This window comes from Drosophila simulans, chromosome X (assembly GCF_016746395.2).
Source record: "Drosophila simulans strain w501 chromosome X, Prin_Dsim_3.1, whole genome shotgun sequence".
Taxonomy (NCBI): Eukaryota; Metazoa; Arthropoda; class Insecta; order Diptera; family Drosophilidae; genus Drosophila; species Drosophila simulans.
Genome location: NC_052525.2, coordinates 3,326,477 through 3,351,660, shown reverse-complemented (window position 1 = coordinate 3,351,660; position 25,184 = coordinate 3,326,477). Strand labels below are relative to the sequence as shown.

Here is a 25,184-nt window from a genome sequence, read left to right as displayed (position 1 = left end):
ATATGTATGTGTGTACATACCCGCTTAGAGCATTTCAATATTGGACGTTCCGTTTCCGGTTGCAGTGCGCGTGGTCTTGGTCACCTGTTGATTGGTCATCAGAGGAGGCGGACTTCCACACCAGACCACCTGCAAGTTGATCGATATCTCGTTATTACCGAATGATGATAAAGGGATTGATGGATGGATGCGATGCCCACCTTGCGGAATGCCTTGCGAAAGTTATCGGACAGAAAGGCATACAGTATGGGGTTGATGCAGGAGTTCGTGTAGGCCACCACATGGGATATAATCTGGATAATGACCGACAAGTGGCTGCCGCCATAAAGATTCAGTGCCTTCAACACGAGGATGACCTGCAAAGGAGTAATACGCAGAGTTCAAACGATAGACCATTTAAAATTGAAACATTTTAAGCACATTTGCATTCGAAATTATAGTTCATCATTCGATTTGAGATGCCTGCATTTGCGAATAGCTTCCATATGCTGCCATTGACAGATGCAGTTGGCATTTCTTGCACTCCGGAGTGTCTGTGTAATTGTAATTTCGTTTGTAATTTGCTAGCACATTGATTTTGTGCAAACACTTTGAGTGCTGGCAACTCAAGGAGCAGCAGCTGCTGGCTTATTAAGCAGTTCAGCAAATAACTGGGGAGCCTGATCCGGAAAACGGGGGGTCCGGAATATCGGAATATCGGACTATCGCAAATGTCAATTTATCGCAACTATCCAGTGTGTTTGCCAACAAAATTTGCCAGCAGCTGTTGCCACTGCCAATTTGAGCTACTCAAACTTTAAGCAAATCGATTATGAGCCCTATAATTTTCTCGGAACGCAGGCTGAGAATTTAATTTGCAACTTTGCTATCCGAATGCCTGGAAGTTTAATAAAGTTCACAAAGTACTTTAAGCTAACCTTGAGCTCTTCTTTTTAACAACTACCCTATATACAACTAACTATATGAGCCAATTTGCTGGTTCAATCCCAATTAGTTATAGCACAAATCGACTGCTTACTGTTTGCTTGCCAAATTTGCGATGCACCTTGTGCATTGCATTGCATTTTTGATTATTTTCACTTTATGGCAGGTGTTTTATTGTACTCACATGAATGGGCAGCCAGCAGATGGCGAATGCCAATACGACAACAACAACCATTCGGGTGACGCGCCGTTTTCCCTTGCTGAAATCGAAACAGAAATATAATATAGATATAGATATACAATGCACATATAGACTTGGATATCTGGGGTGCATATAAATTATGCCGCAGTTCAGTTGCATTGCCCGCACTGTGATTTATGAACTTTGCGTGCGGATTGCGAACTCGTCGCCAGTTCATTTCCATTCAAATTTAAAACGCACCCTAAAGTATATACATATGTATTTACAAGATGCAGCATGTGGTATATGTGCAAGTATTTCCATTAAAGTTGAATTCCTTTCATCTGAAGAGCGAGCACAATTTAATAGTTTTCGATTTATGATAAAACCGAACTTGGGGCAAGGTATATGTATTTCTCAAAAGTTTAAAGTGGCCGCAAGTTCAACTTCAAATTGATGGTTGCTGACCCCGATCACGTCTGAGTAGCTTAGCTAACTTTACTTCTTCGCTTTATCCACGGAGCGCAGTTGAAGCAATTTAAGTTTAAGCTATTTAAAATGTTAGCTTTACCTTACAAGTAATGAAACAATGATTATGTTTAAACTTTCAGTTTTATTATGAAATGTGACATTTTACTGGTTTTTTGCCGCTCATATCAGTCTCGTTTTCCTGAACCTGCGGGAATATCGCTCACATTTGTACTTATGATTCGGTCTCGTTGACCTGGCCACTTAAAAATGCATGAGCCAAAGCTCCTGAGCTTTGCACACAGCCTAATAAAAGGGCATTCATCATGCATGCAGCAGGTGCGTAGCTACGAAAAAAAAAACAACGAACGAAACAAGCGGAAGGAATATTCCCGCACCCATGGCGTATACGCGATATTCGCGTGTTGGGATTCTCACAGGAGCATTTCATAGTACACATTTACTCACCGTGACTCTGCGGATGGCTTGCAGCCAGGAGCACTTTTCCAAAGACGAGCCAGCATTCCCATGTACAGGAAACAAATCAGCGTCAAGGGTGCCACATATGACGATAGAAAGAATGAGACCTGAAATAAGATACAAAGTGCGGAAAACGTGTTAATATCCTCTGATGCGACTGCAAGATCAGGAACAGATTGATTGCCTTGCAAATTTGTGGGCCATTCTACTGGAGTTTTAGATTTAAACTTACAAGAATAGTTCCTGGTTCAAAAACATAACCATAGTAGTTCAGTTAAGCTGTGTATTTATTTATACATTTTTTTTGTACAACTGCTTTTGTTTTACGTTGCTGTAACTGGTCGAAGGCTTTTCCTCTGCCATCTGCTGCCATGTCAGCTCCTTTTGTTTCTGCATGGAAATTGTCAGAAGCGCTGACCCGTAATGCTGACCAGATACCAGATATGAGTACCAGACACTTGCCAGTTCCAAAAAAAAAAACCAAAAAAAAAAAAAAAAACCCAAAGCCCCCATTTCCATTTACCAGCTGCCGCTTAGCCGTATTCCCAACAGACCAAAAGATATATGCATATATATTATATATATGTATATCCATGCGATGAGCGTGTGCATGAGATAGTAGTGTTGGTAAAGCTGGCGGAAAATTCGAGTAGTTGCTGGTGGCTTCCGGTTGAATATCTGTGTGTATTTCGCTTGAATCGCACTGAAATTAATCGCCACGTTATGGAATATAATTGTAAGGATAATTCAAGTTATTACGAAGTTAAAATTAATTCGAAGCCATTTTAAATCAACTTAATAGTTGATGAACGAACTTTAAGATTTGTTTGCCTCGTTGGACCTTTCATCAACTTTCGAGAGCAGCCAGCATCAATGGATATTTAAAGTATTTCGAGTCTTGAATCCGGTTGGATTCTTTGAGGCTTCATTCGGTTTTTCTGGGGCCCTGCATACATTTCCATTGAGCTGCTAGGCTTAAAACTCATTTGGCGGCGCCTCAACTTTCGAGTGGAATCGGTTTTCCTTTGTGAAAGGCAGTCGGCAGCCAGGTGTAAATGATTAAGGCACATCCCCCCCTCGCCCCCTCGCTCACACCCCTCACAAAACCGGAGGAAAATCGGAAAACTGGCAATGAGGACCAACAAAATATGCACAAAGGTGCAAGTCAAAATATATGTACATATATCAATTGTAGGCTACGTAATGGGAGCAATGAAACGGAAAAGGAAAGGAAGCGCGAAGAGTACACAAAAAGAAAAGTATATATACAATTTTTTTTTGTAATATCAATATGTGCTGAAACGAACATTTTTTGTGCCGGTGCACCGATGAAATCGCGCATACCGCAATTGTTAATAATAATCGTTGGCCCGCCTTCACATTCATAAATTTCGGAGGGCGGTGGGCAGTGGGCGAATGCCTGACAGCCATGGAATACGGAATCGAAATCACTTTGTTGGGATTTACCCATGGCCATGGCCAATGAACATGTCGTTTGTTATCGACAACGGCAAGGAAAACCAGGACGAGTGACATAATCCGTGCTGACACTTCTCGAAATCGTATCCCCGAATAAGGATCCATCCAATTGTGTTGTGGATCTCGTATCCGGATGTCACACTGTGCACTCACCAGATTTGGCACCCATTACTTAATTAGTAAACAAGAAGCATAGGTAAGGTGCTGTAATATCAATTAATATTGCAAGCCATTATATACATTCATATATTTTATGTATTTTATATGTAATTAAATGTTTTACTTTCTGGAATTCGGAAGAGAAGTATCCGCAATTCGAATCCCATAACGAATTACCTGCACACTCCCTTATTTATTTAGCTGAGTTGAGGGTGGGATTACCGATGCATTAATTAAAGTGTTGATTGCCAAGGAAATTGTTTGTAATGTGCGACAATGATGTTAACGATATATCTGCTGAATTCTGCAGTTTATCGCCCAATCGCAAGACAATGGCATGCATTGTGGATACTTTTAATTATTCTCTTTCCCTGATTGAAAGTGCCACCTTTGGATTTCAGCGGTCAATCAAGCGGACTAGCAGAATTTAATCGGCTTTGTAATGGAATGCCTTCACTTATTTTGTTCGAAAATGATAATTAATATATTTGAAAGGCATTTTAATTATTGTTTTCAGTTAATCGGTAAGCTGAAGCAAAAAAGAGAAAACTCTGATTTGCAAATTGTTCCCAGCTTTTCTCAGCCACTTTCAAAATCAGCTAGTTGTCTTCCAAAAACTTGTTCCGTTAGTGAGCTCAGCTGCTTTTAGCCAAATTGTCATTTTAAACCGAAAACGAAACAAAACTGAAAGTCATTTTCGCGCCAAATGATTAGCAAACATTTCGAAATGGAACTTCTGCTGGGCCCAATTGCATTTGGAAATGGATGATCCAGCCATTTTGCTGTGTCAATGGTCCGAGACAAGTGCGTATAATATATCTAGATCTAAGCTCGCAATGGAGTTGGGAAACTATAAACTTTGCCATGGGCGTTATATAACTTCCACTTAGGAAATAGAAAGATGCAAAATATGCCAGAAAACAAAGATACAGAGATGCCCGGAATCGATGGATATACACCATGAAATTTTACAGCACAATCGCCATAAATAAAAGTTGCCAAACTTGAGCAGCGAACTTTTTGTATTTCCTTCCTTTTTTTTCATTCAATCGGCCTTTAACTTTATGCTGGTCCTAATAAAAAGCCATAAACTGAAGTGTGTGCCACATGATAAATGGTTGGGGGCGTATACTTAATATTCGGCATGACCCAAAAATTGCGCCTGGGATTTGTCCATAAACGCAACTTGACACTCAGTGAAATTAATCAACTTGCCACGGGCTCTGATGAGTGCTTCGTTTCCACACAAATTTTCCTCGAAATATATACCTATATATATATATATATATATACATATATATATCTATGTATGTATTTACCCCCAGGAAATTCACCAAAAAGATGATTGAAATTATAAATTGGCTGCCATATTGCGGACATCAAATGATTGCCTTTTTTTTACAGCTTTAATAAAGTTGACTAGTCATAGCAAAATGAATTCGTCAGACATAAAAGCATGTATATTTGCAAATATTTTTCGTTAAATATAAGCCATTTATGGTAAGTTCAATTCGACTTCTCCGGCAAACAGAAACAGAAGTCAACTTTAATAAACATTGAGGGTGGGTGTACCTTCTCTTATTTTGGTTTTTTTTGGACTCACAGTATTGAAAGATAAACACTATTTTCCGCTCATTTCCCATTTCCCATTTCCACCGCCCCTTTCCAGACTATTTGTTTCAGTTTTATGAGTTCTTTACGATGACAACAATTCGGTCGTTAGTTTCACTGTTCGTTTTGCTTTGACGGATGCGCCGCGCCGCACAAGTTTGATCCATTTTTATTTTATTGCCAGACAAGGCTCGAAATAACACACTATGTGTGTGTGTGTATGTAGGTATTGACCCTGACAATGGCCACTTCCAGAGGCGGAAAATCAAATCCCAACTAAGTATGGCAACCCGCCTCCAATATCGTTTCCTTGCAGTTTTAATGCTCTTTCTAAAATAGATAGAATTGAATACCATAAGCAAATCATACTGGTGGCCCTAAAAATATAATCTTTAACATTTTTGAACATAATCCCAAATCCCGGCTTAATTGCCGAGTTTCGATTGTGTTTGCGGTATTTCCATTCCTTTAAAGAGCATTCACACTTTGTACTAAGCTCCCAAAGTTGCGGTTTCCTTTTCGTGTTTTCCAAAGCAATTGCGATTTATGTGCACAGTCAGGGGTGTGTGGGGGAGTGGGGGCTTGGGGGTGTGGCAGGACAGGGACATAAGGACGAAGCACACGCCGTATCCGTAGCCGTGTCTCCGTATCCTTATCCGTGTCAGTGTCGGAAAACCCGGGGCGAAGCGAGCTGTGCAATTTGCCGTGCCAGTTGGTTTTCGAGTGGAGTGGAAAGGTGAGCCGGCAAAATTCTCGGGTGCATATTAGCTGAAGATACCGAATAACTCAGGGAGTCAGTCAGTCAGTCAGTCAGTAAGTCACCTGAGCACACTGAGCGAAATTCACCCGACTTATAACGCACTCATTGGCTTCCTACTACCACAAGTAATACCATTATTGTCATTCAGTTGAGCGTTTCTTCGTTTATTTTACTATTTGATTCAATTTGTCTCAGTGTAGTTTGCCAGGGGCTTATTCATTCGCTGTGTGAATGGAAATAGACGACAAAGCTCGTTCCAACCACTTCCCTTCACCCGGCGCCCAGAGGGCCAAAACAACTGTAGCTTTTCCGGTGTAACATCCTTCCGGCATGAAATTACACTCGAAGACCTTCGAAGTCCCCGAATTGATTAATAGACAAAAGTTCAAGTAATAAACATAACAAACTCGGGGCAAACAAATATGAGCAACTCAAGCGAACGGAAAAACCATTTGGGATAACGCTGATCTATGTGGGGGAATCTAGACCATAATGATGATGGAATTGTGCGCTATCTTTCGCTTAGAAAACGGGCGAATAATTGCAAAATATGGCCCTGACCACTCTGCAGTTTGCCAATTTGCTGAAAGGATGTGACCCTTAATGGGGATCTGCAAAAATGCAGTGCGTGGATGCACAGTGACTTAGTCATAGGTGTGGCCACTGTTTCGTTTGCGAGTTGGCAAAAGTGCAATAAAACCAAAAATATGGTCACACTTTTAACAACTGCGGGAGGATTGATTAAATTCCCTGCTTGCACACAAATAAATGGCTTTAAGCAGTATGCACACATCTGTTTGTTGTGAATCCACGTTTTTGAACATGACTTTAAGATCCCTCTATATATAAATATCTATATAATCCTCGCTTTTTGGGGTTCGCTAATATGTTACACACCTAGACAAGTTGTCCTCGCATTTCGCAATAGAAGGACTAAAAGTGGGCGTGGGGCGGAGTGGAGACAAGTGCTCGTTCTAAGTAGCAAATATATTGCAGTTTTGCTGGGAAAGCGCTGGAAAACATGACTTGATTTCGACAATAAGCGATTTCGCGTCACAACAAAGTATGTGAATCGTACACTGAGCATAATAAGGGTAATATTTACTAGTTAAAAAAATCTAAACTAGTTAACAAAATCTATCTAATGGGCTAACCATTTGTTAAAAGTTTTTTTTGTGTGTTCAGTTGGTTTTTCGTTACCATATATCAAAATGAAAACGTTTGTCCCAAGTTCATAAAGTTGTCAGTTAGTTCTCGTTGTGTAAGAAGCTGGTGTAAGAAACTAACCTGAAAACCGACGAGACTCCAGATCTCCTCCTCCGTGGAAAAGACGCAAGCGGTGCCAGCATTTCCGTGGTACTGATAAATCCTCACCGAGTGCGAAAGTGCCACCGGAATCGCAGTCGTCACAATCGTTATCCAGGCGCACATGATGGCCCTAAGGAAATGGGAAAGGGGAAGAGACATGTGCAAGAAGTGACATATATTAAAGGGTTTCAATATATTCGGACCTTTGAATGGAGCTGTTCATGAAAATAAATCATCAGACCAGCACTGTGCATTTAGGTATGGATACATTTTTAATTTTTTTAGATATTACTTCGCCTTCATTACTCCTCGTTTTTACCTCAAGTTTCTTTGGACGCGTTGCAAGTTTTTTAATCAAGGAACATGCCACAAAGTTTCAACTTGATTTAGGGTAAAAAATTCTACAAGATTCTCGGTCGGTTTTTTGTGGGTTTTAATTTCTTGCAAATCTGTCTCGGTTGGCCAAGAAATTTGTTGACGACTCGCTATCGGCTAAAGTTTTTTCCACTTTGAAAGATTCAGTTGTGTGACTGGGACGAAGTGTCTTTGAAACCGTTGGCAGAAGGCAGAAGGCACAAGGCAAAAGGTCAGAGGCCAGGGAACAAGGCTTTCAGGTAGGCAGAGCTAGCTAATTACAAAGCCCGGACAAATTGATGCAATTACTCTAGATGATGTGGGATATGACCTGCACTTTAGAACCAAAAGTGCCCTCTCCGCGCGCCCTATTCATTTGTTTCTTAACTTGATTCCTGCTCCAGACAATGATGCCATGTGGCCACTGAATGTGCTGGGTGATTAGGCCAGGAGATGCACTTGATTGACCTTCAAGCGCGCGCTATTCGCGCAGTGCATCGAAAGAAGTCGAGTTGGATGAGATACTCACAGTGTGGCATTGCGCTCCGTTCGCAGGGACATGCTAGTCACGGGATGGACGACGGCCAGGAAGCGATCAAAGGACATCAGCACCAGCGTGTAAACACTGCAAGTCACAAGTCGGGATAGAGGTTATATGCATATATATTATATATATATATATGGGCACCCACCTGCAGTGGCACGTAACCACAATCATGTACTGGACGAACTTGCACCACACATTGCCAAACGGCCACTCCGGCAGCACGTAATCGGTGGCCGTGAACGGCACACAGAAGATGACGAACAGAATGTCCGAGACGGCCAGGTTGATAATCAGCAGGTTGGTGGTGGAGCGCATCTGCTGGTTGGCCACAACCACTGCAACGACATGCAAATTGGGATATAAACTTGTTTCAAGACGGGCTAAGACGCCTTAACCATAATGTATATCGGTTTCATTTTAAGGCTCAGTTCGTTCTTAAGATCAAATGCTTTGCTGTTAAGTAATAAACGTGCATACAAATATACGTATTTTTTTCAATTTTATTTTCATATTTGGCTGCTTTATTAAATTTATCAAATTGGGCCAAATGCAGCTTAACCTCACATGTGCTATAGTCGCCAGTTGGGTGTGCGAGTTTTTATTCCCCATAGAAAATTCTTAAATAAAATGAAAGCTCATAACGTTAAGAATATTGCTGTCATGGCAATGGTCCAGCTTTCACTTACTGTTGTGGGAGCAAGCCCCCAACAACACAATTTTCCCCCCAGTTTTTCTTTTCCACCAATTACGCGGACAAAAGGCAGCAAACAACGCAGACGGAATGCTTGGATGTGTGTGTGTGTCTATGTGTGTGTGTATGTGTGTAGGTGGGTGAAAGCGTGTGTGTGCGCGGGGTAAAAAGTCAAAAAAGGTGGGATGGCGATAGAACAGGAGTCTTTCATTGTTACCATTTTGAGTCTTTGTTGTCGTGCTCAGCTTTCACTTTTCACTCGCTTTCCCCGAACGCAGTTCTTTCTTTATTCCGCCTTTAAAGACAGCCCCCCCCCCCCCCTTTCTCCTTTAAGGTTCCCCGCTTTCTCTGAACATTTTTTTTTATATATATTTTCCCTTGGCCAAAGGAGCCACTTGCAATTAGCCAACAATTTATGTAGCTCCACACAAAGGAAGCGTGACAAAGACATCCAGGAAAAGAGAGAGAAAGAAAATATATATAGAAAAGGAAAGAAAGTGGGGCTAAAACAGTGTTGAACTGTAACAAAATGTTATTTCGCCCATACGAAGATGCGATGAGTTGATGCCAATGGATTGATGTGGGCCACGAAGCCAAAGGAAGTACAAACTCAAGAGGCTAACAATCACTTAAGAGTAAAAGAAGAGGAAACGCACGGCAGGCAATACAGGTAGCAAATACCCGAGGAAATGGGAAATGTCGCGGAGTACACTGCGGAAAATCACAACAGCTTTCGTACTTGACAATACGAAAGAAAATCGTTGTTTATATAACTCTGCCGATGCTCGCGGCATTTCGTTCCAAGTGCATAAGCCAGAGCAGAATGCCGCGCCCGCAAATCAATTTCCTTTTCAAATATATATTTAGCACAGGATGTTTCAAGGTGAACAAAAAGCGCAAAAACCCCCTCGACAAAAAATAAGCAAAAACAGGCAATAGAGTAATAAGTAGCAGCAGGAACAGGAATATGCGAGAATCAATGGCAATTGGAGCAGTAAAAAATTGGTGACAATAATACAAAATGTACAATATATTTCATATTATATTATATATGAGCACACATAGGAAAGGTCAACATATGTGTAACATAAGCTGCTTCAACTGTAACCCCGTTTAAGCCCTTGCCAAACTTTTCTCTTAGCGTTCAGCTTGTTTATTGCTGAATAGTTTTTGGCAACAGATTGGTAGCAAATTTTTGCCGTTTTGGCATAAGTATTTGCATGAAATTGCCAAATGGGTTAAGTAAATGATAGGGCATCAAAAATATATATAAATTTATATTCTTATTTCGTGGGTTAAGGCGCTTACACAACTGTTTGTAACATTGTGCCCAATTAATCAAGATATTTATGTTTCAGCAACAAGCTGTGGAAAAAAAAGAACAAAAGAAAATCCATATTTTGCGTCCATTTTTCTACTTTAAATGGGGTTCAGTTGGCAACTTTGTTCTGAGGCTTTATCAATTAACAGAAGGCGGTGCTGACCACTAGACACCCACTAGTCCCTGTGGTTAACCAACTTTTTGCGGGTCCTGTTGACACACGAGAAGGATTCGCACAAAAAAGGGTCCAAAATGTGGCGTTTTTGTTGGGGCATTAACTTTTTCCCGCCATTACAGAAAAAGTGTGCCAGTTTTATATTTTTACTTTTTTTTTTGTTTTTTCCTTCTTGGCTGGCTGGAATTTTACAAAATAATAAAGTGTAGCATAATTTATGGGGCACGGCAGCAAAAGCGGCAAAAGTTCTTCAAGCGAAAAAAACGTTTGTTATTTAATGCTGGCCTGCAAAGGAAAAAAAGGGGCGTGTCATGTTGGTTCTAAAGGAGCTTACAAATAAACAAATATTCAGACAACACACACACATGGGTGTGTGCGTGTGTGTGCTTGCCTGTGTTCTAGACAGGATTTCCTGTTCACTCGCATCTGGGGGCATAAATTCACTTTTATTGAACTTTAATGTCACTCTAATGCCCACCCATTTCCCCCGCCCTTCGTTAGCCCTCTTGTTGCCCGCATTTTCCTTCCTGTTTTTAGCCTGTTATTGATGCACTTCAAGTCGACACGGCGTATACGCAATTTGAGCTCTGATTTAGTAGACAAAAGTGAGGATAGGTCTTAACTTTCAAGCTTAAGTTGAAGAAATAATGTTTTCAACATTTTTTAAATGTGTTGCCTCTTTCCTTGATTGGAACCTCAATGGAGTTTAACTTTGGTTTATTTATTTTATGAAATTAGTATATGTTGCCAAGCAAACAATTGAAATTCGAACAATTGAAATACGTTTATTGAGTAATACAAAATTACAGGCAGCTCAGGAGTTAAGTGGGCAAATTCCACGCCTCAAGTGCGCAGCGATTTAATTACTGCGGACTTAGGTTCCTGATTCGCAGGATTTTCCACAGAAGTAATCAAAAATGCTGTTGTTATTTTGAAGAGCACTAAAGTGGAGTAATTTACGAGTCTTCAGCCCATTGTTTTTGAGCATAATGAAATCACACTGGCTGATTATTTCGACACGACCCATTACGGTAGGCATAATTTTAATGGCATAGAAACTTATTCTCAATTAAAATTGGCTATCTCAAAGTAAGAGTTCCGTTCGAGTTTAGATGTTCGGCAGAGGCCTTTGTTTTATGATCCAATTAAAGGCGGCCGAGTGTGTGGGCTTAAGCCCATTAAGTGCATAAATGATTGCTCCTAGGATATGCAGGATATGCAGGAATATTTCGGGTCCTGCAGTTGCTGCCAAGGGAAGAGACATAAGTACAGTCCCCTCGGCTATGGCAATTAATTTAAATTTTAATGCACAGCACAGCTAGAAAGATATCCTGTTTTGGCACATGAATATCCGGTTACAAAAGGCCCTCGGTCCATTGTCCTTTTCTTGGCCCATTTGTGGGTCCTTCTGCAATCTTCAGGCTCTCTGAAATCAGCGATGTCCAGGCTTCATTATTTTTGTTTTGTTTTCCCTACTTTCCCTGCTTTTATTTGCATCATTTGCCAGCCTATACAAATACATATTTAATGCCAGACAAAGGAAGGGCGAGTTCGGGGGAAACTTAGATAAATCAAAAAAAGGAAGAGCACATTTTCCGGGAAACATTTTCCTATGGACAGACTGAATTGAGTTCAGAGCCATGGACTCTCGTTACAATGACTATTTCAACTGAAGGTCCTGTTTAAGTGATGAAACCCATGGGAGCATTTTCTTATCAATCGATTCAAAAATCTTTTTCATATCTAATTTATAATTATTTTGTCAATAATTTATGAGTAACTGCTTTACAGAGTGCGTTGTCCAAGGTTGAGAAACAGGTGTTGAATCAGAGATGTACACTTTGGTTTAATTATTTGTATATCTTAATTGCTTCAGCAATCAAATTGTGGTCTATTAATTAATTTTAAGATACATTCCTATCACTTACCACACGAAGTGTCAACCTTAACTAAGTACCCATCAAAACACATTAATAATCCAATCAAATGCACCTGACTTCCTGAGTTCATTAAAATTGAATTGAACAGCCGTAGGGCAATAAATTCAAATGTCATTCAAATTCAAAAGCTTCTCTGTATCGAACATATTCTAGTTAGATAATCTTCTTATATTCCTTAATGCCTTAATAATATTGGACATAGGATAAGCTGCCATATTTCATTTGTTTTGCACCACAACGTCTATGTTATAGGGCATCTATATCTATGTATATATCAGGTACATAGAAGGTAAATGATCTGTGAAGATTGGACAGACACTCGTTTAACAATGCCATTTCACCCTTTACATTGACAACAATACATGGTAGCAGCATGGAATTGTACATCAATGTCGTGAGCTCATCATTATCATTGACAAACAAATGTGAATCAGTCAACCCGACAAGCAGTCAATCATCGTGCACAGTAAACTTTCGCAGCGCAGTATTGAATTTTGAAACTGACAACTGTCAGTTTCATAGAATATTTTGAAAACATTTTACTGTAATGTAAGAACCCTTTGAATATCCAATTTACTGGGCAAAATATTTAAAGCAGGTCCGCTTTCTTTTGTTTTCGGTTTTTTCTCTCTTTGTCGCCGTTTCTATTTTATATACCAACATCTCGTCTTGAGCGGCGTAGCATTGTTGGATTATTGATGGGATTTGCATCAGTCAGGCGGGCGAATAAAAACCTATGGCCACTTGCCAGGGGCCAAAAAGCCCAAGGACACTTGGGGATGGGAAGAAGACGAGCATGAGCACGAGGACGAGGACGAGGATGAGGATGTGGCTGTGGGATCTGGGGACACCTGGCCATATGGTGCGGCCATCATGGGCGCATATGTGTTGACAAGAGTGCGCCACAAGTGTGTGCGAACGATGAAGACATAGAAGGGTCGAAAAGGGCCTAAAAAGGGGGCCGAAATGGGGGGGTTAGGACAAAAGAATGTATGCGGAGAAATGCACACAAAAGAGCTGGCAAATAAAACTAAAGAAGGGAGTTCCCAAAACTGAAACAGTCTTATTAAGATTTTTAAGCTTTGAGTATTCAATTAATGAATATTAATATTATTCCTTCAATAATTTCTTGTTCAGCGTGAAATTTGAAATATTATAGATTATTCTGAATGTAAAATGCTGAGATTTCATTTCCAACGTTATCGCAAGCCGGAAAGTCCTGTCCTTATGCATATCCTGAGCAGGAAGACAGCGAAGCTCTGGTATTTTATACCTTTGTTCACCATGCCAAAATGGTTTTGGGGTCCTAAGCAGTACATGTATTCCGGTATTCAGTGGGTATCTTCCCCTTTGCCGAGTCCTTCGATACAGTGGTGGTCATGAAAATAGTACCAACTTGTACTATTCTTTACTCGAATGATTTTCAAAAGACCACAAGCACAGACCACTGCAGCCGAAAACTTTTTCTCACACAAAAGCAATATAGGAACAATTTGTGTACTACTTGTTTGCGCAATGCTGTGCCATGTACATGTATGTGTGTATGTGCACACATTCGAGTGAGTTAGTGTGTGTGTGCCAGGCCCCGGCAGACATTGCATTGAAAAGTAAAACAATAAAATTGTACATGGCCCATAAAAAAGCATAAATATGACGAATGTACGGAGAGTGGAAGCGAGATATACAGAGCAAGTGAGTGGGACAGAGTGTCCTATCCACCCACGCACAATTGCCTCTGTGTGTGTGTGTGTGTATGTTTGTGTGTGGCTCGCTTGGGCATTGTCTGTCTGTCTGTCTGTTTGTCTGTGTGCGGCCGTGTTTGTGTTTGTACTGCCCGCTTTTAGGCAGTGCGCTCAATGCTGGTTATAAATTTTATCACTATCAACGCTGGATAATAAATTCGTACGCCTTGTGGATTTGTGTAAATTTACCCAACGCACACACACACACACACACATGCAGAACCGCAACGCACCCACACACGCATGTGGCCATATGCCTCTTAAATGCTTCTTTCATTGCATACTTTTGTGCGTACGTTTTTACGGGGCTTCACACTAAAATACTCGCATGTGCTCCCTCAAATTGCAACTACGTGCAGCCTGCAACATATTTTCTTTTTTTTAAAGAAAAAAAAAAAGTATACATATAGTTCCTGAAGGAGACATGCAAAAGCCCCTCGAAAGATTGAGGCTTGGCCAGAAAGAAAAGTACTCGGCATTTTCCGATAATAAAGTGTTTGAAGCATAGACTCAGGTGTATCCTTCGCATCAGGACTCATCCGGTGCACATGTGTGGCTGCTTTTATGTTCGAGTATTTTTTCAAAAAATAAGCAACAAAAAGAAAATTGTAGCCAAGAGGATGAAGTAAAACATACCTGGGCCAGTACCAAGTGGAAATACTCTGTATATAACAGGAATAATCGAATTCATCAAGATTTCCATTTAAGGGTATTGAAAAATGAATATTGATGCTATTAATTGAAGCTGATTTAGAACTATTTCGCAGAACTTGTTAGGCGGGCAATCGAGTTTTCCGTTTCTAATCATGTGTGGCAATCCAAGCAATTTGTTCTTGGTGCACCATGCACCAATCGAGAAATCCCCTAGCCGTGTTTACATGCAAATGTGCGGTGGGAAATCGGGAGAACGGTAAATGCATTTTCCAGCGAAAAGCCATAATAACAATGGCAAAAGTGCAAACAATTTATGCCCGGCGTCCTTGGCGTGGCCTTCACGGATTCACAGGATGTCGGGATGCAGGTGGATCAGGTTTTCTCAACTCCCTCTTCACGCCATCATCCATCCAATCGCAACCCTTTCGGTTATATATCCCCCGAAATTGTATTACGCCCTCATTTAAGTTGATTTTGCGGTTCCATCTGTCGAAAAAGGATGCCAGGCGAAAAAAAAAAAAAGAGAGAAAGGGGGTCGAAGCTGTGTCGAATGAGAAACATGTTTTGGGTTTGGGACCAAATCAAATTTGCCAGCTCCGTCAGGACAACAGAAAAAAACACAAGTATTGAGGCTACGACGGAAGTTATTTCAACTAGCACATACCCTACCCTGCTTTTTCTTTAGGAAAAAGTGATTTCAAAGCGTATATAAGTGCATAGGAATTAAATTTCGAGTTTGTTATAGGTGCAAGCATTTTCCCAAAAAATAAATATGAATATGCTCTGCCTGTTCGCTGGCCAAAAAGTGTGAAAAGCTTGAGCTGTTTTTCCAAAAGCCTTTTGAAAACTTTGTAGCTCCATCCGCAATCCTGTTAACTTTGCATGCCGCTCCTGTGGCCGGGAAACGTAGTGGAAATCGGTGAGACAGGATCATCGTTTGGGGACACTGAGTCACGTTCCTGTTCGTCTAGGCAATTACAATTTTATAACTGAATTTGTGGGCCCCTCAACTGGGATACACATTCGCCACTGTCCCGGATTTATTTCGGCAAATGGAAGACCAAAACCGCTGCCAAGCCGAACCGTTCTCCAGCGACAAGGGGCCAATGCAAATTGAAGTGACAATGCGTCGCCCGAATATTCTTGAAACATAAATTATAATTAAGCATAAAGGATTGTGAGTTTTGGATTCGTGTTGCGGTTCGCCTCGCCCGGCAGATTTACACAAATTGCTGTTGACAGTTTGTGTCAGAGTTGTGTAAACTTATGCATACATTTGCCAAAAGTATCTGGGGAAATGCCATAGTTTTGCGGCGAGAGCCATGCGGAAATTAAATCAATTTCAGCTTAATGCCCATGCAAGGCAGCCGGCAGGCCTTCCATCTATCAATATGTCGTGTGCGTTTGGGTGTAAAAATGTACTTATCAGCCATAAAATGCAGCACCTTATCTTCCACACACGGATAATGTTGTAATGATGCCTGCTGCTGCTGCTGCTGCTGCTGATGATGATGATGATGATGTCAGTTGGCGATTTTTTTTTCAACTGGTCATGTGGCATTTTGACAAATTATCTTTCCATAAGCCATAAGTAAACGCTTGCACTTTGCACCGCAGGCAGCTAAATCTTCACATTAAAATATATGTCCACTTGAAAATATTTTAGATAGGTCTTTGTACAACGCACATCATACCTTTCCCAGCATATCACTAACGAGCCCATCATATTTTCAGTGTATTCTCGAGACTAGTGGCTTTGCCTAGAACTAGGCAAACTCGGAAGTTCTCCCAGTTGAGTGGCTCTAATTTTCGCCTTCATAATTTGCCATAAAATCCACACGTTCATTTGCAAATCATTTATCATAATGCCGCCAACGCAGCTGACAAAGTGGCTTTTCCACACAGCAGCATCCCGAGTTAAATTGAACAGGATACTGGGAAATATTGTGGGTGGTTGTCGTGGGCAATTGGATGCTTGGATGCCACTAGCGACTTTAATAAAACTTTTCCATTGGCCTGACAGCGGCGAGAATGCGATAGGAAGCGACATGGAAAACGCTTTTCACTCGGCCGCTGTGGGCGTGGCCCACCAACGCCTGCACTTTGACCCACTCATTTGTTTCTTGGATAACTTTCAAGGGTTCTCGGTTACATTTGTCTTTGCCCGAGACTCTAGAATTCTAGTTAAGAAAGCAAATACAAAAATAATTAAGTTTTAGGCCAGCAGAATGTAAATATTAGCTATATTTTTCGATGCAAATATTACACCCCTCAACTATCTGTAAAAAATGGGATCACAATTCGTATGGATGAAGTCCAGAGCAAAGTGAATTTGTTCTAATTGAGTCTGGTTATGTCTCTATTACTGCAAGTTGTTTTCATTTTCACTTTTATGGCGGAAGCGAGCTTAACAGAAAGGCTTGAAGCTTATAGTCAAGAGGTGGCTGTCGAAAAAAAAAAAACTGTATTCTTAGTGCTCGACGTCGGGGGTTTAGTTTCACCGTTACACTTAGAGCAGCCGCCTTTTTTCAGTTTTATTTCTATTTTTTTTTTTTTGCCTTGTGATTTTCTTATTTTTAGATTCTTCTTGCTTCGAGCTGTTTTTGTTTTTCCGGTGGGTAGATGGTGCGGCCAACCAACACACCCACTATCAAGCACACACACACACATGGCAAATTGCAGGTGTGGTAAGATGGCCTCTGAGAATTTCACACCAAGGTTGCAACGAGAAAACAACAAAGCGAAAAAAAGAGACGAAAAATAGTGCATGCAAAATGAGTTTGCCTGTTGAGATTTAGTCTGTTGTGTCGGTGATAGAGCACACACACACACGCACACACACACTTGTCCACTTGCACACACACACAGAGGGGCACTCAAGTGTTTGAGGTAAGATCCCTTCTTCGTGTTAACCCACTTGGCCCCCTGACATTCTTTCATTGCCTGCTTTTTGCTGCAGAGAAAGAGAGAAGATTAAATTAAGGCATATTTATTTGATTTTCACGCTTTTTTGTTAACACAGGAGACTGCACTCTCCACTTCTTGTTTACTACGAATATGAATCGCAACGCAATGTGCCTCTGCTGGCCTATTAAATTTCTGCAATACTAGCAAATTGCAATCTTAACGATGCCAGCCTCACACCTCCGCTCGTTATTCGCCCATTCCCTTAATGGGATATAAAAAATCAATTAGCTTCCGCGTGAACGCGCGGCTCTTGCAAGCGATTTTATGTTTTTATGGCTCTCCAGCACCTCATCCTTATTGCTTCTCGTCCTTTGCAGCTTCATTTGCAATTATTACGCATAATTTGCCAGAGGTCGCTAATGAAAGCGTTTCGTCGGATGCGAATCCGCGTTTTTATGGCAAGAAGGGGGCATACACTGCGCAGAAAATGGGGCAAGACCCACTCTTGAAATCGAACTGCGATTGATATCTACGATTATAGCTAACTGGATTTTGTCAGCAATGCAAAAACAGCTACTACGGTAAGTATCTATCCGATATCATCTCTATACTTTCAGATTGATTGGGAAGTGATATCGAAATAAATTTTGAGAGCTTGCCACTTACCCAGAATAACCAGACCGTTGCCCAAAAGTCCTGCGAATCCGATAATGCCGAAGAACACCGGAACTATTGTGGATACGATCCGTTCGAGGGCCACACTCTCCGCATCATATTCCATGGAGTCGTTGGCATTGTGGTCCGAGTGATCCGTGTGTTCCGAGGTGAATGCATAGTTGTTGCCACTACTGTTGCTGGCGCTTATGATGCTACCGTTTCCAGTGGCGCCCCAAGAGGCTTTTGGCCAGCTGCTAATTAGCGTGGCCAACAAGAGAGCCAGCGACTGATGGCCAGCCATCTTGGCAGAGATGCCTATCGTGCTTAAATATATGTGTGTATATATTATTCGATTCTGTAGGGCCTTTCTAATTGGATGACTCTGTCTCTATTGTTTGGCTTCTCGCATTTGCTTGTTGCGGCACGCCCCCGGCCACGCCCACCTCGGCATTTGCATATCCGTGAGTTATATCGCCCTGAAAGAGACAAATTGAAGTGGTGTAATAAATAATTTAGATATGAACTGGCAGATGCAGATACTTTTTTGTTTGTATACCCATAGCAGATGCTATAAAGAATAAATCTACATCCATATCGCCCTCCACCCAAAATAGATGGACAGTCAAGGCCGTCGGTGTGTGGGCGTTTCGATAAGTTTCCTTTTGTTTCGCCCCAATAAACGAAAGTGGAATGTGCTGCACAGTGGGCTGAACATTTCATTCGCCTTTTATTTATAATTGTACAATTTCTGTCGAATTTGAATGTTGTCTAATTTTTGAGAAATCGAATACATTTCCCTTTGCGTTAATTTAAACTGACTTATTGAATTTGCAGCCATCCATGCTAATTGAATGCCACTGTTGCACAGAACATCATCTGGATGGCCATGTACCAAATTATGTAAAATTAATTTAATTCCATTACAAGGAAAGAAGGGGATATTTCTGGAAAACAGACAGCGGACCTTTGCAGATATTTATCACATTTGCATAGTTAAATAAATAACATCGATGTCGAAAATCCATGACGGGATATAACGCATACGCCACGTGCGCTGCATCAATTAGCCGCCTAAGGATAACACTTGTATCCATGTTACCCGCCTTATCCTCCTCTTTTTTCCTTTTTTCGCTGCTTCCTTTTTTTATTCGTTTTGCTGTCCAATGGCATTACACTTTAACTACTAATCGAGGAGACATATGTGCTGTCATGTCGCGTCTGAAATGGCACGCACCCTTCGCTGACGGTTGGCTTAAGCTGTCAATTAACATATTATTAAGCGAGTAACACAAAACAGAGCAAAAACGAGCTCGAACGGGGGATTGACAAACGATGACGAGAAAAAAGGACGAGGCGCCATAATTGAGTGCGTCCAAAGATGAAGGAATTCCGTTGACGGAATCCCAAAAGAGTCTGTTCAACTGCGAAACTAGCTTGAATAGCGTTGAGGATTTAAACTGCTAAGCTTAATAAGTGAATATGTATAAGTATAATTGAACAAGAAAACTCTGAGGATCCCATATCTTTGCTGCAGATTTTGTTTTCGAGAACAGCAACGCGATTCGGTGGCGAAATAAGTGTCAGACAGAAATATAAATGTATAACAGACAGAATCAATTTGGCATTGTGTGCGAACAATTTTGCGAGAGACAGACCCATTCAAAGAAATTGCCAACTATAAATTATGCAGATGATATCGAGGGCACTTCTGTGATTGTTGTCACAAATTGCCAGTCGTGCCGGTAAATTATTTCCGCAGTGCTTTTAATTAAATCAAGCCATAATTATGAACCGTTTGTCTCTGCTTATCGCAGATATTATTACTCATTTTTCGGCGACGCTATCTGCGTTGAGCAATTATAGACTGGTAAGAGCGATTTAATGGTTTTTTTTTCATCTCTAAACTCCACGATTTATGTTAAGCGTATTAAGCTGATTTGATTTACGGCTTCCCAGATAAATTTCGCTTTGTGGCAAACTGTTTAAGGATTAAGAGGCATATAAAGGAGCTACTGGCTCTGTCTTGAGTTTCCTCTTTCTTCCCAGAAGCTTTTCCTTGACTTTCCGCCGCCGGAAAATGCGACGAAGGGGCTTGAAATTGAATTTGTTAGTTTCACAAGTTAAATGTATTCAAAGGAAAAAATTACGCACGATGTGTGTTACAATATACATTTTTAAATTTTGATCAAACTTATGGCATTAAAACTTAAGACTCTTAAGGTCCTATTGTATAATTTTGATGTGTAAGAAAATTATTTGATTAGCCGCAAACAATGAATGGTGTTTGTGAATGCATTAGAGCTGCCTTTAATCCTCTTATCGCCCATCGTTTGTTAATGGAATTGGTGTGGCATTGAGAGCAGGAATCCTTCAATTATCCCTGTTCAGTCGATTCATGACAGCCTACGTCCTGCAATAATCGCAGCGCAATGCAATTACTACACTGAGAACAAAACTATACGACCAGCGTGAGTCAAAATTAATTCTGTAGTTCCTTAAAAAGTGATATTAACATTGCTTTAATATTTCAAAAGTAATATGAATAAAATTGAAAATTCTTTAACATCTGGGCTCAGTTTGTTGTTCAGTGCCAAATGCCAGTGGGCAGTCAGTCAATCATTCGATCTGTCATTGTACTGGATTGTTGGCTCGACGAGATTACGTATACGCACCGATGCAGAGACTGCGTATACGCGGCGTTGTTATCTGCATCATGTAAGCAACCCCCTAAGTGAGTATTCCTCGGCCATGGACTTCCGCACAATGGGCTTGTGCACCACAAATGCAAATTCCAATTCGGCCGAAAAGCAATTCGAGCTTTGGTCAATTATTTGAGGGTCGATGAATATGCCATTTATTTCAATTAAAAGAAAAAGGGGGACACTGCTCATGTGGCTTTTCTGTACGTAACGTTCAATCTAATTGCGATTTTATGGCCCGAGTGCGAATCGTAAAAGTCAGCCAAGCAAAAACACCAAAAGGCAGGCGGCAAACAATAACATCATCATTAAATTCGAAACCAAACACAGGCCACATCTGCCATAAATTAAATATTAATAATTAATTAGCTCTAAGTGTAAGAATGTTTTCAGGCGAGACTAGTAGATAAAAAATACAAAAAATACAGACAGCGCATAATTAAGACATATTGTTATTATTTTTTTAAAGGGTCCACTTACAATTACTAGAAAAATAAAAACAAAAATAATTCGATACAGTATCAATAATAATGTAACTCAAAACTTGAACAGAACAATATGTTCTCCCGTATGAAAAATAAAATCAAAGAACTTAAATTATAATTATATGCATAATATATTTATTTCGCCATCAAATATAATTACAATTGCAATAGACAACGGTCGTCGACGATTTTAATTAAAAATACCATTGCATAACATATAAATAAGTAATTCAACCAATGTTCTGATCAACCCGATGAAATGCGAGAAGTAATATGTATGTACATATGAATACGAGTATGTGCACTTTCCACGCACTGCTCATTTCCCTCGCCCTTGGAACAATTTTCCATTTAAAGGGAAATAGTGCATGTGCAGTGCAGTGTGTATAAATTAAATATGTTTGTCATTGAGCTATTTTCATAGATGGCCAAGATGAGCAATAGGGTGGGCAAACTGCAGGAAAGGCGTCTCGCGGGCTGTCGTGGCGTATACTTGATATCGTTATTGCTCTTATTGAATTTTAGCTGAGGGTGGGTCCCGGCTTTATTGCCATTTGACTGTCAAACGGATGCTTCAATCAAATTGCCTACGGAATGGTCAACGGTAAAAAGCCACAAAAATGTAATTACAAATTAAAGTCCAACGCGCTGATGATAGTCGTAATATGAAACCACTGAATTCATTAAAACAATAGAATAATTCCAAGGCTGGCACACAAAAAGGCAGTTAATATACAGCCATACGGAACCAAACAGATTGCGTAATTTGCTTCGGCAATGTCCTCTATAATTAAATGTCATAAAACCAAAGAGAAACTGATTTTTCAGTCAGCGAAAATATTTTCTTATTAATTAATCACTTTTTATCGGTCATCAGTGGCATTAATTTACTACCGCAAAGCAACTGACTGTTTTTATAATACGGCGTGTGTGGAAATTATATATGCTTTGTCATTAAATATGTTTTATTTTCTTAAACTAAGTATCAATAAATATTCCAAGCTATCGTTTACGCATCAACCTTAACTTTCATTGGATTACAATTCTAAAACAATGCATTAAAACAAAATCAGTGAGCTGCCAGGATTTCATTATCTTCTTTTTATTAGAGAAAACTTTAGATTAGATGTAATTAAAAGCCAATTTGGTGTGTGTGTGTGTATATACACACACATTTCTTTGCAGCTCTCTAGTTTTTCCCGTCACCTCGACTCTTTTCAGCATTTGCTTGGTTTTCGGGTTGGCGGGGCACAACTTTTTAATCAAATATGTGTCAACGCGGATTTATGAAACTAATTGACTTTAAAGTCGGCTACAATCCCGCCACCCCACATCCCAAAACCAGAAACCGCCGCCCTGCTAGAAAGAATTAATTAAAAAACTTAATCTGCTTCTCGGCTATGGCAACAAATTCCCAACGGTCGTTGGTTTCGCTGGTTTTGATTTGGGTTTTCCATCTTCGTCTCTAAAAATGAACTTTAAGTTTGCGTTGTGTCGGTCTAAAGTTTCAGTGGATGTTAAATTACGAGGGGGTATCTAGAAAAATTGAGTGATTAATAAAAAAGGGATAATTAAAAGCAGGAGATTTTTAGGAAGTTGAGTTAAGTAGAAACCAAAGGTAAATTGCGTGCAAATATGGGTATTAATTAAAGCAATAAATTGGAAAGTAAAGAGTTAATAGTAAGTTATATATGATATTAAGTACCTGAAATGTTTGGTTCATAAACTTTTTTTACTTTAATAAGCTTTATTGCTCTGGCATTTAAGATCTCAAAATCTCTGAGGCTAAATTGCGGTCAATAGTTTTCAGATTCGTTGCCTTATACATATATACATATATATTTATTAATTTTTTTTGTGGTAATTAGTTCTTGTTTTCAACTGGCAGAAAGTTTGAAGCATTTCCATTGATTTTTAGGGAGACGGAGACTCTCGAAGCCAACATGGGTAACGATCGTTGGCTGAACTTTAAGCCCAGGGGTTTTAGACCAGAGTTTTCTCGGGCATTCCGATGTCGTTTTCCCGGTGGGTAAGGGAAAAGTTCCTATTGGTATTTGTTTTACTGCTGTTGTGGCAAACACTTTACACAAGTAATTTCCTAATTGGTTAAAGCGCAGCACAAACACCCGCCAACCAAAAGCACACTTACTCTCATGTGAGAGCATGGGGCAAAATGGTGGGAAATGGTGGGAAAAGCGGACGGGCGGAAAAGCGGGTGGTCGGTGGTTGAGTGGACGAGTCCATTCATAATGGCAGCCATATGCGGCGCACAGTCACCATGGGCGATAGCCCCTATAAAAGTGCACAAATTTGCAAAGCACTTTGCCTAATTGTTATGATAAAGAGTCGTTGAAGTCCGCAAAGTTACCCACTTCTCCATCTTATAGTAACGGATATGAAATATGACTTTTGTCAGACACATTTAATTTGAACATTTTCGGCTTAACTACGATTTAAGGTCAAAACAGATTTATTTTTTTACTGTATCCGGGAGTCTGTGAGCTCGGTCCCAAAAAAAGTTAGATGCGATGAAAACGTGCGCGTTCCTCTGCCCAATTTTCGCTGGTGAGGCTTTGAGGAAAAGTGACTTTCAATGGCAACAGAAATCGAAAGAGTGGGGATAACGGTGATAGATAGAGTGGTGAAGCAGTGGGAAAATCAAAGTTACTGGCAGGGTTGCCATGCCCCCAGGTTCTAGGGTTGTCGTGTGTGCTCAGTCGTGCGTGAATGCCAGGATGAATGAATGCTGTGGACTTCTTCTTTTGATTTCTGAGTTCTTATAAATATATATATCCTTTTTGCACTCACTGCTCGTCTTTGCAATATCCAAGACTTTTTCGCCAGTTTTTTTTTTTATATGGCTCATTCATAGTGAGTGGCCGGGATCCATAAAAAGGATCCCATTTATTGGGCTGCATTTCAATTGGTTGCATTTCGGTTAATCGATGGTCTTCAATTCGCACAAGATGGGCCAAATGGGGCTTTTGTGGTGGTGTTGTGTGCGAGAAAGTACCCTGCAGACCAAGTTCTAATTTAAAAGTTCTCGATAAAGCTATTTACTGTGTGACTTAAATGGAGGCGGGAATGACTTATTTATGGTTCATCGTATACTTACGCAACATTGCAAATGTCTTAAACCATTTCGAATCACAAATAAGCTCGAAACTTAAAGTTACCGAACATACACTGGCTTCAACTGCTTTTCCAGTGCTATTTTCAAATCCATTTCCTCGACTCAAATGCCATTCCCTCGTGAGGAGTCCTGTCTGTCTTTCGTCATCCGTTGTCTGGGAATCCTGGACATGTCCTGTGAGAAATGTCATCACATGCAGCTTAGGTTTTGGCCTGCATTTTAATTTCTTTCGGCTTTCGCTCCCTGGCCCCTTCTATCCTTCAACCAAACAAAGGACCACGAAATGTGCAGATAAAACAGCCAAAAAATATAAAAGGCGAAGACAAAAGTGTGTCCAAGAGGCGAGAACGTGCAAGGAGTTTTGATTGTAAAACACCATCACAGCGGAGATGAATTTTTTGGCCATTGTCCTTTTTCCGTTCCTTTTGTCTGAGGTCAGGTGCGATGACTAGAAATTGGCAAATTAGCTTTCACACAATGGCAAAAGTCACAAGGCGAACACAGAGAGC

General features: G+C 40.4%; 1 protein-coding gene across 3 annotated transcripts in view; it reads right to left on the bottom strand.

Annotated features, from left to right (window-relative positions):
• LOC6725030 (allatostatin-A receptor) overlaps positions 1 to 25,184 on the bottom strand; it is a 68,637-nt gene that overhangs the window by 2,105 nt on the left and 41,348 nt on the right. For all 3 annotated transcript variants that reach the window (XM_016173354.3, XM_039297961.2, XM_039297960.2), the window contains exons 3-10: positions 18,368 to 18,834; positions 8,417 to 8,606; positions 8,254 to 8,349; positions 7,350 to 7,500; positions 2,042 to 2,160; positions 1,109 to 1,184; positions 201 to 356; positions 21 to 129 (exon numbers count right to left, since the gene is read on the bottom strand). In XM_016173354.3, the coding sequence (XP_016037985.1) occupies positions 25 to 129; positions 201 to 356; positions 1,109 to 1,184; positions 2,042 to 2,160; positions 7,350 to 7,500; positions 8,254 to 8,349; positions 8,417 to 8,606; positions 18,368 to 18,659 (1,185 nt within the window). In that variant the 5' untranslated portion in view covers positions 18,660 to 18,834 and the 3' untranslated portion in view covers positions 21 to 24. The remainder of the gene's footprint in view (positions 1 to 20; positions 130 to 200; positions 357 to 1,108; positions 1,185 to 2,041; positions 2,161 to 7,349; positions 7,501 to 8,253; positions 8,350 to 8,416; positions 8,607 to 18,367; positions 18,835 to 25,184) is intronic.